The 13,799-nt window shown below is 51.6% G+C and overlaps 2 protein-coding genes across 2 annotated transcripts; one reads left to right on the top strand and one right to left on the bottom strand.

The window, feature by feature from the left end:
- Positions 1–2,326: 2,326 nt before the first annotated feature.
- Positions 2,327–2,775, top strand: PRLH (prolactin releasing hormone; the record flags this gene model as incomplete). Its single annotated transcript, XM_079538971.1, has 2 exons — positions 2,327–2,423; positions 2,609–2,775. The coding sequence occupies 2 exons, from the start codon at positions 2,327–2,329 to the stop codon at positions 2,773–2,775; spliced, it is 264 nt and encodes an 87-aa protein (XP_079395097.1).
- A 1,058-nt stretch (positions 2,776–3,833) lies between these two features.
- RAB17 (RAB17, member RAS oncogene family) lies at positions 3,834–6,519 on the bottom strand (the record flags this gene model as incomplete). Its single annotated transcript, XM_079539375.1, has 5 exons — positions 3,834–3,946; positions 4,565–4,658; positions 4,861–4,986; positions 5,207–5,358; positions 6,339–6,519. 5 exons carry the CDS (start codon positions 6,517–6,519, stop codon positions 3,834–3,836), a joined length of 666 nt encoding a protein of 221 aa, XP_079395501.1.
- Between the last annotated feature and the right edge of the window lie 7,280 nt (positions 6,520–13,799).

Raw genomic sequence — 13,799 nt, 5'->3', positions numbered from 1 at the left:
CATTTCAGCACCCAGCCTTCCCCCAGTGCTTGCCCCTCCTTCTCCCATGGCCACATCCCCCTGGAAGCTGGAAGAGAGAGGAACAAGTAGCTGGAGTGCAGACACATGGCCGGATAATCACAAGGACCACATCTGTTTGGGCAGGATGCTGCTCTCCTTGTCCCTTCCACTAGGGACACTGTGAGAACCACTGGTGGTGATGCCAGAGGAAGGGTCCCCACGGTAAAGCACAGTGTCCCAGGGCCTGATGTGCAGCCCAGCACTGGTCCTGCCTCAACTCTGGGGCATCACTTCCTTTCCCTGCACGGGAGCTGCACTGTTTTGCTCCTAGCAAGCTCTTGGCCAATGACTCTTTGCACTAAACCCAGTAGGTACACACTGAGGCTTCTTGCCTGAAGCAGCTGGGCTCACATGGGGGCAAGGAGTGAGGTGAGGCTTGTGGGAAGAGGCAGCAGCTTTCACTGCACCAGTAGGAAGACGGCTTGGGGTCAGTCTGACCAAAGGTGCCTTCTCTCCCTGCAAGGTTCCATCAGCAGGCTCAGAAGGAAACCAGCACCAAGCTCTCACCTCCCTGGAGGTGTGCCTTTGTCCCCTGGAGGCTGCACTGGCCCTGAGCACCCTCCCATTCTCTGAGGCTGGCTGTTTTCTGCTTCCACTAACTGAAAACAGGGGGTTGAAGGGGGAGATTTTTGTTAAAAACTTCAGCTCCGTCTCTGCTTTTACTTTTAGCATGAATTCACAAGGTTTAGCTTTGGTCGTAGCAGAGAACTCACTAGACATTAGTCCTGTAGTCATCCCAGAGCAGTCCTGTGAGGCTGGAAACTTACCTACCAGTTTTCCTTTTTTAAAGTGAAATCCTTCTGGCCTGAAGTTGAAGAAGTGGAAAGAGTTACACTCATGGCAGTGTGACTGCTTTTACCCTCCCCAGCTTGTAAGCAGTTCATGGTGTACATGTATGCATGCACGTGTCCCCCCTCCCTTGAGCATCCGTGGAGGCTCTGCACCATGCTGGTTTGCAGCAGCTGAGCACAACTCCATGCAGCGCTCCACTGAGCTCTGAGCAATGCTGTGGGTTTGCTCTGGTGCCATGGTTCAGCCCTCACCCACACGCCTCTCGCTGTACTCGATTCCAGCAGTAAGCCAAGTCCTTTCAGGTGGTCAGGCAGACTCTTGACCCTCTGGAGCCCTCCTTGTAAGTCTCAGCAGCATACAAATAAGGCATCGTTCAGGTTGTAGTTTATCCACGTTAACATTTACTGCTCTGTGTAGAGGTTATATATGCACACTGCATCACACAATAAAGCTGACATAGGGTCCAGAACCCGGAGGTTTATTTCACAGTGTCGTCCTTCAACATGCTGTGGCTAAGGATGCTTTGTCTCCCCGCCCTCCCCTTTGCCCAGGTGCTGTGGTTAAACCCTGGCCCCACACAGCCCATTGCACTTGGCCATATGGGGTTGGCTGTCCCCGCTGTGCCCCCTCGCTGGAGGGCAGCATGAAAAGCAATGCAGCACTGCTCGGGGTGAGCACGGTCAGGGGTACCCAGCTGCTGCTCCAGCCCCGTGGAGCAGGGGATGCTTGGAGGTGGCTGTGCGCCAGCTCGTCCGGGCAGGGACCGCGTCTCTCCCGACCCCTCCCGCCCCCAGTACGGGTGGAATTCTTCCCCCTCGTCCCGAACCGCGTCACGTCGAGGACGGAGATCAGAACGCTCCCGAACGATGTGCCTCGGCCGGCTGGAGATAAAATTATGGCCCTGTATGAGTCACGAAAATCCTTTTCCTGATTTGACGAGAGCGAGCGCGGGGGGCGGCGGGGAGGGGAGATGCCTCGGCTCTGTCCCCGCCGGGGCTCGTTTCTGACATCAGCACGGAACCGGGCATAAAAGCGGCGAGCGGCGCCCCGGGGCGCACAGGGAGAGCGCTGGGCTCCGCGGGACGGCACCGGGCGCTGCGGGATCGAGGTAAGCGCGGGGCGAAGGGAGCGCGGCGAGGGCTCTCACGGCTGCTTCCCCGAACCGACGGCTTCGGCTGCAGGTGGGGCTGCTGCAAACTTCATCTCCTCCTACCTCCTGGGATTGAGCCTGCCGCCGGTCCCGGGATGCTGCGATGGGATCAGGATGGGGCTGGCTTTCCCCCATGGCGTTCCCCGATGGCGTTCCAGCGGCAGGGACGCGCTTTCTCTATCACTTCTCTACCAACCCGATCAGGGTCCAGCCAAGGGAAGCCGCCGGCTTCGTGACACCCTCAGAACGCGATTGCTCTGTATATGTGCCCGCAGGTTGGGATTGTCGCCGTTGCCGAGCCGCTGTCGTGGGAGAGCCTCGGGGATGAAGTTGGGAGCCACCTGCCTGCTGTGCTTGCTGCTCACCTGCATGGCCCTGCCCGCCGCCGGCCGCCTCCGTGTGCACTCCATGGAAATCAGGAGTAAGGAGAGCAGGAGTAAGGGAACCCCCAGGACCCTCCCTGGTCCCCCCTTAGGTTCGAGTGGTGTCGCTTTGCAGCAGCCCGGCAGGCAGTCCCGAGCACTCCTCTCTCCCCTCGGTCCCTTTCTTTCTTCCCCACGCGCTGTGCCTCACTGCACCGACTGTTTCCCGTCTCTCTCTTTGCAGACCCAGACATCGACCCCTTCTGGTACACCGGCCGTGGCATCAGGCCCGTGGGGCGATTCGGGCGACGGCGAGCACTTGGGGAAAGTGCCCAACCCAGGGGGGCTGTCCTGCATCCTGCTTGCATCCCCCCGCACACCCAGCCCCACCGGGAGCAGCAAAGTGCCTGAGTTGAAGATGGGGGATGCCAATAAAAGCCTTTTTTCCTCTCCTCCTACCTGGCCCTGATTCTCTGCTCCAGAACCCAGTGCTTGGGGGGGGGGGGGGTTGGGGTGGGACAGGACATGAGCTCTAGTGATGGTGGTATCACCTAAAATTAAGCCCTGGGGGGCTCTCCTGTCTTTCTGCAAGAGAATCCTATGGAATCCCCACAGAGTGTCAGCACCCCTGAGAGCACCAAGCCCCCCACATCACTACAGAGCCCCTGTTTTCATGGCATAGGTCAGAGGGCTTCACTCACTCTGTGACACCCCTCTCACAAATCTCCATTGCTTTACCCATTCCTCAGTTTAGAGTGAGGATGATGTGGATCCCAAATGCAAGCTAAGGATGGACAGCAGGGATCAGGACTGCCTAGGGAAGGGTTAATCTGGGAGGAATGAGGCAAGTGGCAATTAGCTTCTATCAAATTAGCTGCCTAACTAACAAAGGGGATTTAGGCAGGAGGAGGAAGCAGCTGGAAAGGATTCCCCCATCCCACACCCATCTCAGTGCTGGGCAGGTGTCGCAGAGGGTGGTGGCGTATGGGGGCAGGAGGGGAGAGCTTCCTGGCCATAGGAACCAGAAGTTCTTGACAGCTGGAGCATCTGATGAGGGCTACACTGCCACGCTCTGGTCCTCACCATCTCCAGACCTCCTGCATATTGGCAGCCAGGGCAGAGAAAAGGATGCGGCTAAGATGAGCTGCTTTTTATTGGCAGTCAAGTCTTGAAGTTGTTGGGATGGGCTCCACAAGCCAAACTCTCTTCAGTCTGGGGAAGCTGGTGCATGGCTGGGGCAGGGGGATGTCCCCAGCCGGGCTGCTTCTTGACAGTGGACTTCCCCACTCACCTCTGGAGAACACCATCACGAGATCCTGTTGAGGGTCTGCATGCATTCACTGGCAGAAGATGGGCAGAAGGATCATTGCTCCACATTGGCTGTGAGCTCTCCTGTGTTGTCACCTCTCGGCCACCGATGCCAACAGCACAAGGTCCAGCCCCACATCCTGTGAGGAGCCCGTGGCCCCTCAGACACGGCAGCACCCCCTCCTCGTCCCGCTTGCCCGCAGGTCCAAACGCTGCCTGCCACTCGTGGATGGGACAGCTGCCTTCTCACCTTCACGCCGCAGGAGCTCTCGGGCTGACGGGGAGCACAGAGCCACATCACCTCTCTTGTCAGGGCATGGGGTCAGCCAATGCGTGTTGGGATGCACCTGCTGCTCTGTCCCACCCTACTGCTGCCATGCAGGTACCTCCCAGCAACTTCTAGCCAGCGTGGTGATGTCATTTGAAGGACAGATGTGCTGGGGCCACAGGTCAGGTCAGGTATGTATACCCAGGTCAGGTACTTAACCCAAAAAACATAGTGGCTTTGATCTCTGCACCTCTAATGCTGCATCTTGGCATGGAGTTGTCTGTCCTAGGTAATGTGGTGCTGTGCCACCACAGCCACTACCTCCTCCAATCTGGCAGGAGGGACACAAGCTGCAAAGCAGCTCTTGCTGACCAGCTGGGCTTTGGGGAGAAGCCATCTGTAGCCTGGGAGCATAGGCAAGAAGAGCCCATTGTCTTCTCTAAATATTCTTCTTATAGCAGGAGGTAGAGCAGAGCATTCACACTGGTTCCCAGTGTGAGGATGTGGCATCAGACTGGGGACAGAACAGCTCTGCTGTGCCCCATGTTGCACAGGAGGCTTGGGGGAGCCAGGACCCATGGTTCCCCCGCTTTGGTTCTCACCTGGAGCCACCCCACACCTTACCTACGGCCATAAAGATGTCGTTTACTTGGTGGTTGGATTTTGCAGACGTCTCCATGAAGAGCAGGCTTCTGCTCCTTGCAAACTCTTCCCCATCCTAGGAGGAGAAGAGCAGTATTGTTTCCCCTGTGCCAAGGGACAGTGTAGCCTTGGGGACCCATGGGGGCAAGGCAGGGCTCCTGCATGCCACTCAGCAATGGGGAGACCACCTGGCAGAGCAAGAGGGATGCCACTTGGGAAGAAAAGGCTCTGCTAAGATGTGTCTTAATGCTTGCAGTGGGGACATGGTGTGTGCTCACCTCAGCTGCAACCTCCCGTTCATCAGCCAGGTCTGTCTTGTTGCCCACCAAAGCAATGACAATTTCATCAGGAAGGAACTCCTTCTCCAGTTCCACCAGCCACTGCTTCGCTCTGTTGAATGTTTCCTGGGGAAAAGGGATAGCCACTCCTGATGCAGATACAGGGAAACTTCGATAGGAACCCCTGGGCTCTGCGGTTGCTGATGCATCCCAGCGGGACACTTAATTGCTTAGGGTTTGTGATCCCTTCTGCTTTATCAGGGACACATCTGGATGCCTGTCCCACCAGCTCCACTGCCACATAGCAGTGTTTTCATGTGGACAGGATGTGCATCCACCATCTCACCTTATTAGTGAGGTCATAAACAAGGAGTGCAGCGTGGGCACCGCGGTAGTAGAGGTGGCAGACACTGTGGTACTTCTCTTGGCCAGCCGTGTCCCAGATCTCCAGCTTGATGGTGGCTGTCTCTAGTTGGATTGTCTGTGTGAAGAAGGAGCCTGCAAGATATGTGGTGGAGGGCTCTGCTGTAGGACCAAAGCCGCTTTGAGGGGTGGTGACAATGCTGCAATGCACAAAACTGGATGGGTTTTTCTCAAAGGCACCCTGAGCCAATCAGCTCACATGGTGCTGTGTAGAGTTTGGCGTGGAGACGTCTGCTTTGACGACAACACCACTGTTGTCGTAGCTGCTGTGAATGACAATAGGGTAGGAGATCACAGCAATGTCCAATAGAGCTATCTGAACCTGGAGAGTTTCACAGCATGGCCATGTACTGGTGGTGGGCAACTGTATGGGAGCTGCTCAGTCATGGCCTGAACCTCTGATTGATCACCCAAGGCGAGCCATGAGTCAGCCAGAGGAGCAAAGCTGAAGGCAATTCACCCATGCTCCTAGACCTATTTAAGAGCTGGCTACCAGTAGGGAAAGTTTTCTTCTGGAGGTCTGCTCTGCTGGAGTTTTGTAAGTGAGCTCAGGACACAGGTGAGCTTTCTATCTATTCTCTTTTTGTTATCATCATCTGCTTTGCCTAACTCTCTTGTTTATTTTGTAATTATAACATCTTAATATTCACTGATTATACAGTAACACTTGAAGGGACAGCATGTCACCAAGCAGGGCTGATGGCCCTTCTTTTCGGCAGCTTTGGGTGGACACACAAGTTTTGATGTGTGCCCTGCTTGGGGTTGTACAGCATGACTGGGCAGAGCAGAACAGCTGGAAAGAGATTTGCCCCACTGCGCTCCTGGACCCACACCTGGGTGAAGAACCTCGAGTAGACACTTCTGAGGTGTCCAAACAGGTGTAAGGGACCAAACATGCAAAAGGCAGATGGGACTGTATGATTTGGAACCCAAGTTCCCTCGCTTTGCTGCTAAGCTGCCTCCAACATGCAGAAGTAAATCGAGCCTCTGTGGTTTGGATGTGGCTTTGTTTACAGCACAAGGCAGAAGGAAATGGATCGAAGCAGCTCACTCACATCCTACAGTAGGCAGCGACTCCTTGAAGTCATTTTTCACGTATCTGTAGGCAAGGCTTGACTTTCCCACTGATGTGTTTCCCAGCAGGACCATCTTGTAGATGTAGGTGGGACGGTTATCCCCCAGGGAGCTGCCTGGCACCACTGTCTGCGCCATGTCCTGCAAGGAAATCGGCTCCATCAGAGTGATCAGCAGTGATCCCAGGTCCACCAGCATGAATTCGCTACCAGTGGCAGTTGGGTGAGCGTGGTTTGGCTTCAAAATAGGCTGAATTAAATGTAATAGCCCAATGTATCTGCCATTGCCTTGGACTATCAGCTGTGATCAGAGAGTGGAAATCTTTAAGAAGAAACCTGATGCAAGAGGCATGCTTGCATGTGGACAAGGAGACTTGTTTGCATGCATCTCCTTGAAGACGCAGAAATGTTCTTTAAGGACATGCTGGGGAGACAGAGAAACTGACAGAGAAACATAAATTAGGAGTGTGCCTTGCTCTTGAGCACCCCATCTTGGGATACCTTACGCTGATACTGTGCACTTATTGAGGGATTGGGTTAAAAGTTACACTGGGATAATCTAACTCAGGCTCTGAGCAGTGGGTTCACACCCCATGCCCTTCCCCCAGCCCCCCGTGTCTCCCTCCTCTTACAAAAGCCCCTTGTTTCTGCATGCTGCCTGTCCCTTCATTTCAGTCTCTCCCCTGCAATCTGGCAGGCTTCAGGCCTTTAATTTTTCTCTGTGCCTCACCTGTTTGCCCCCATAATCAATGCAGGCTGTCTTCACAAGAAGCTGCATGAATTTCATCTGTATATGAGCTCTGTTTCTCATTATTTCATACTGCTGCTTCTTAAAATGCCCCCGAAGCTATCTCAATTTAACCCTAGAAGATTGCATTGATACTTGAATAAAACTCACTCAACAATTACCGCAATTGCAGGAAAATTTCCTTTCAAACTTCTCCTACAAGCAAACAGCTATTAAGGACAGGAAGCTTTGCCAAACAATTTCTTTTTCGTCTTGAGAAGATGCAGGGGGTGCACCTCCCTTTTCATCTGAGGAGAATAGCAAGAAAGCAAAACAAATAGAATCGTACATTGGAATATCCTGAGTTGGAAATGCCCCATAAGGATCTCCAAACCTTGGCCCTGCACAGCAGCACATAAAGCTGAGTCTCTCCAAACCAGCAGCTCTAAACTAAAAGACACAAAAACCGTGCGAGATGCTTGCTGACTTTCTGTAGAGATGTAGAAGCTCCTTAGGAAAAGCAGGACCCCAGTATTACAGGCTGGGCTCAGGGCTCTGAGCACCTGATGGAGCTGTAGCTGTCCCTGTTCATTGCAGGGGAATTGGACTGGATGGCTTTTAGAGGTCCCTTCCAACTCCAACAATTCTGTGAATCTGTGCTTCTGCCCACGCACTGTAATTCTGCAGTGCCCAGCCCTGCAAGTTTGGCCCATGAGGTCTTTTTGCCCCAGACGGTGCTAGCAAACTGCCTCCCCACTTTCCTGCTGCTGACGTTCAGCTCAGTGGCAGTCACTTGGTGTACAAGCACACTTAAGCAAAGTTTACCAGGAGACACAAAAACCTGAGCTGCACAAACATTTCCGTGTGCAAACAGCGCTGGAGGGACGTAGTGCCGATTTCTCAATGTAATCTCCTCTGAGCTGAGGTCATTAATCACCCAGATGGACAGAAATAAGCTAGCAGCAAGCAGAGACCCCTGCACTGGCTGGGGATTCAGAGAGTGGGCTGCCTTTATGGCCACGATCAGGGGCTGTTTTTTGGTGGGAAGGCAACTCCCATGCGTCTGGGGGGGACAGGTGGCTTGGAAGAGGCAGGTGCAGCCGTACAAGGCAGAGGAAAGAGTTACCTGTACGCAGCCTTGCTTTCTTCCTACACGGGGGTCGCAGAGGATGGGAACGGCCTCAACAGATGATAACAGCCTCGTCCGACCTCCCTGGCTGCCTCCTTGTTGCAGGAAAAGAAAAGCGAAACTCAGGCAGGCAAGCCGGCAGCTCCCGGAAAATGGTGCCAAAGTTGACAGGTGAGCTGGTGAACCTTAAACCCTCCTGCTGGTAGGGAGAGGCTGGGATGTAAACCCTGCCCTCTGCACTGTCACTCAGTTCCATGGCTATTCCGTGGCATCCTGCAGCAGAGATTGAGGGCTGGGGACAGGGCAGGCTGTTACGGCACAGCAGTTTCTGCTGACGTGGGTTAGGCTTCCTTCGGTCTCACGCCAGGATGTAGGTTCTGATAACTCGGACCCAGGGCTGCCAAAGCTCATTGTTTTTTTGGAGCTGGTGGGAAGCAGCACGCCCACTTCTTCTGCAAAGGGCTTCAGCAGACAAGCCAGCAAGGGGCAGACAAAGAGAGGAAAAAACCTGAGCACTTGGGCTTCCCCTGCTTTTTAATTAAACTAATAGCTATAGTTAGCACAGGTGGCTGGGCTGGGTGCTTTGTAGGAGGCTCTTGTTCAAATGCTCACATAGTCAGGGGAAGAAGCACAACGTGCTAACGCGTTGGGATAGCTCATCAGGGGCAAGAACAGGGAGATCTGCAGATCATTAACAACCTAAATGAAGATAGCTTTTGTATTTCTAGCACTAGCCTCATGATATTTAGTACCTTTCTTTCAAGCAGCAGTTCCTGAAGCTTTCTGGGAGTGCAACAAAGCCTAGCCCTAATGGCATCAGGGAGCAGGGAGAAAGAAAGAGTCCTAAAGGGAAAGGATGAGGGGAAATAAACATAAAAAAAAAAAAGAGATTTAGATTGGATATAAGGAAAAAGTGTTTTACAGTGAGGGTAGTGAAGCACTGGCACAGGTTCTCCAGAGAGGCAGGGGATGCCCCATCCCTGCAGACAGTCAAGGTCAGACTGGACAGAGCTCTGAGCACCTGATGGAGCTGTAGGTGTTCCTGTTCACTGCATGGCAGTTGGACCAGATAGCCTTTAAGAGTCTTTTCCAACTCAAATAGATTCTATGATTCTAAAAGCCAGATCAAAAACACTTATCCCTGTTGTGCAATGAAGAGCACGTCTTGTGATCTCCAAGGTCTGACTGCTGGGGCTCTGTTACTTCTCATATCTGTACTGAAACACCATTTACAGACAGCCAAGAGCTGCACAGAAGTCACATGGGAGGAAATCCCCCACTGATTTGAATCAGTTTTGTAAGCCTGCCTGTGTTGTGTTGGCTTGCTAGCCAAATGACAGGGAATTCCTTTTATTTGGGGACGCATCCTCCCTAAACTGGCTCACTTATGCTCCTGTGCACCCTGAACAAAGCTGCTTTTTCATAAGGCAGAAGAGCCTCTCCTACCCAGGCTCCTTCTCATGGGCTCTACCCAAGCCAGAACGGATCTGGGTAGCCTTTGAAGAAGATACCTTACAACCCTGGGAAATCACAGACCATCTGAGGTTGGTGTAATTTTCTCAGCACAGAAATGGCTTCCAGTCCCTTGCCTGCAGCAGGTGGGAAACCAGCACTCTTATGGTATTGTTCTTTTTTCAGGGCTTTAGGTGAACAGTGAATGGTTACAGTGGTACAGCAGAGGGCTTTGAAACCCTTTCCCAGGGTTTGGGAAACACTGAGGTGCAGGGGTATTGATACCTTAAGCTGGGAATGCTGCAGGATGTTTCTCATCACAAACATAAGTCCAATGGCTCCAGGAAAAACTTGCTTGTATCCATATACTCAAAATACTGGCCTGGGAAACACCATCATTTGGATTTTTGGAGTTATATTCCCCACCTGAGGATGTGTCTGAGATGAGGCAGATGCTTTTGCTGAGAGCTTTGATAGAAGGCAGTGCCTTAAGAACTGGCTGGTGGAGACAGTCCCGGGCAGCTCAGGGATGTGTCCCTTGGGTGGGCACATCATGGATGGGGCTTCCTCCAGCTCCCGGTGAGCCAAACCCACTAGAGGGCATCGCTCATCCATGGTTTCAGTTAAATCTCATTTCTGCACCAGGAAGCCGACAGACAGTAGGCAGTGGCAGGACAGATGGATGAGTGGCTGGCGCCAGAGCTACACCCAAACCACCGGTTTTTCTCCAGTTGCTCCAAAGAAATGGCCGACACAAAGCTTCTCCGCTGTGATGCATCTTGCTCGACTGCTCATACCTAAAATAAGCTTCTCTGGCTGAGACTAAGCATTGCTAGTTTTCCCAAGAATAGGGATTGCCTTCAGTTTTATGCTTGCCTGATGTAATGATGCCCCGGGAGTGATAGGAATCGAATATTCCAGCCCAGCATTGGGTGACCTGAACACCTCAAAAACCACTCGCAGACCTTCCTGCACTGCTCTCAACCTTTCTCCTTGGAGGACCTTGTGACATTTCAGTAGGGCACAGGTCAAAATAAAACTCCTACAGCCACCGGGCAAGAATAACTCCAGTAATCATTTCTTACTGGCTCTGACTGCCGCAGGTTGTTTCTCTGTGCCTGTTTCTCTGAGAAAAAGTTGTGCAAGAACACTGACCTGTCCGGAGTGCCTCTGGAGGGCTCCTTTTCGGTGGTATGTGCTGGTTCCTCCTGGCTCTGACTGCTGCAAGGAAATATTAGCTCATCAATACGAGCAGCGCAAATCACCCCGACTTTAAGGAGGAGCTGCAGGATTGAAAAATCAGCAGCATCCAGAACTAAGGGCACTGCCTGGAGGTTTGAAAACAAGACTAGAAACTTGCCTGCTGCCTGCCCATGGGGAGGGCTGCTTTTTCTCCTTAGTTTCTGTCTCTGCTTCCCTTGGCTGGTCCTCTCTGTCTGCCATCAGTGTGCTGCCCAACGCAGGGGTCTCACCTCCATCCTAAGAGTCGCTGAAACAGCAGGAAGACCTCATGTTGCTTATAAGTTATCAGTTGCTTAGGAATTGTTAAATGCTTAGCTTCAGCTTGAGTGCTTTTATACAGCTATCTGTTTGATAGCACCTGAATTCTGCTGTCGTCCTGAGCCACAGGGTTAGTGACTTTATGGCTCTGGGCTGTGCTGAAAGCCATTTGATTGTGAGCTCTGGCTAGCTGGACACAAGTGAGGTTATGGTCTGATTTAGCTGGTGATGGGCATGCACAGCCCAGAATTAAGGGTCAGAGAAATGTGGCTTTCCTAATGGCCTTGTCCATGTGATCTTGGCTTCCAGACCTGCCATAGGGCAGACATCTTGTCTCTGCACTGCCAACTTCAAATGAACAAGTCACTTGTGAGTATATATAGCACGCCTTGCCTTTGGGATAACTACTTTGGTTTAGCCAGCCCTGCTATAAATAAGCAGAGTCCATCCGTGGTTCTGAGCTTGCAGAGCCAGTCTCCATACTGTCCTCCTTTGAGAATGGCTCAGAAATGCCCTAAGTGTTTCAGAGATGAATGGTTTGGGAGCTTGAGGCATGCTTTGAGTGAGGTGGGCATGCTGCCTGAGCATGCAGTGGTATGGGCATGCAGTGTGAACATTGCTGAACCTGGTCCTGGGAGCAGGACAGCAAATGCAGAGCTTCAGAAATAGGGAGAGGCTCTTACTTTTTTGCAAGTCAACTTGTTTTGAGAAGAAACATCTGAAACCACAGTAAGTACAGCGAAGTCAAAGCAGTCGACCCCTCAAGAGGTCACAAGAAGTTATGTTTATTACCTGCAAATGGGATCATTTGCTATCAAACCACCTTAAAAGTGCTGTTTAAAAGACACTGTGTAAGTTTATGCAAGCTTGGTTTAGCCCTTTACTGCTTGTATAATCAATAGATATCAAGATGTTATAATCACAATATAATTGTATAATCAATAGATATCAAGATGTTATAATCACAATATAATCAAGAGAGTTAGGCAAAGTAGACAACGATAACAAAAAGAGAATAAGTGGAAGAGCTTACCCTTCAGCTGAGCTCACCACAAAACACCAAGAGAGGCAATCTCCAGAAGAGATCCTTCCCCTCTGGTAGCCAGCTCTTAAATAGGTCTAGGAGCACAGGTGAATTGCCTTCAGCTGTGCTCCTCTGGCTGACTCATGGCTCGCCTCAGGTGATCAGAGGCTCAGGCCGTGATTCAGCAGTTCCCATACACTGCTTTAATCCCCCTGCCCATACTGACAGGTATACGATGTGCTAAGGTAGGAATGGCCAACCCACTGGGACAGCTCGTAGTAACTCGGAGCAAAAGCTCATGCTGAACAGAAAAGAAAGCAGTGTCTGCACAAAGATTGGGAACTGTCGTGGGCTGGTAAATCCCTGTCTCTGCTGTTTCTTCTCCTGTGTGCCTGCAGTAACGTCTGGAAGTGACGCCACAGGATCAACTGGCGCTCACCTGCTGAAGCCTGGAGATCAGCAGTAACCCACTGATGATCCCACAGGTAAGGTCTGTCACTGCTGCAACAGAGTGTGAAAAAGTTGTTCCGTCAGTCCTGAGAGGAGGAGGTGTTGTGCCTTCGCTAATGAAAAACAGGCTGTGCTCCTCACTGCTGCACTGATGGTGAGCAAAGAAAGATTCTGAGGATCTGCAGAGTTGTAATGATGAACAGATCGTTCACACCGAGCCTGTTGTGCACTGCTTCGGGCTACTGAAGTGCTGCCCTTCCTGTATTAATTATTAACAGTGCTAAAACGCTCCAGAGATTGGCTTAGAAACATCAAACATGCTTAATATTAATGGCTCCCAGATGATAGCTGACAGTGAACTCTTGAATGTGTTAAAGACCAAGGAGGAAAACAACTACTGAATACAATAAGCATTTTCAATATTAATTACAAAGAGAATACATGTGTGAACCACAAGAAATGCCTTCCTATAGCATTTCCTAGTGCTTTCTTATAGCACTGCCTGCTATCCATTTGAAGAGGCTGATCATATTCTTTACACACATGGAAAGAAGCTTAACTTGCTTGGAGCATAGGGAGGTAGTGAGACCAGCCACTCACCTCCTTGTACCTGTTGCCTGTGGTTCAGGACTGCTGCCTACTTATGCTGCTTTCTTGTTTAGCCTCCTCCTTTCTGATTTCTGGCTGATTCCTCAATAGGAATATTTTGCTATGAATGGTTTGCTTACCCCCAGACTCCGCTGCATGACTCCTATCCACCTTGCCAACAGGGCTGCAATGCAGCTCTGCTTTGGGTCCTGCACTTCAAAGGGTGAGCCAGGACAGATTTTGCAGTGTTTTACCTGATAAAAGCACTCAAGCTCACTCTGCACGTGCCATGAGCTGCTCAGTGGGCTGCTTTTTGCCAGTGGGGGTATCAAATTTAAGGAGATGTACTCTGGCTTCTCTGATAAACTTGGTGGCTCCTGACCAGCTGGCTTACACTGTGAGTGTGGGACAGGAGAATTGCCACAAAGAGTGAGCACATATGGCTTGTTCCCTTAGGAAACCAGGCTAAATATGACTGTAGGCAGCACCTTTCTCTTCTAGTGAGGAGGTCGCTGACAGCCATAAATATCTCCCAGCTCAGTAGTCTCACCCAAAAGTGTTTTGCTTCGCTGT

This window comes from Tetrao urogallus (genome assembly GCF_951394365.1).
Source record: "Tetrao urogallus genome assembly, chromosome: 8".
NCBI classification, from domain to species: Eukaryota; Metazoa; Chordata; class Aves; order Galliformes; family Phasianidae; genus Tetrao; species Tetrao urogallus.
Note: the sequence above shows the minus strand (reverse complement) of the source record. Positions and strands in the feature narration are given on the sequence as shown.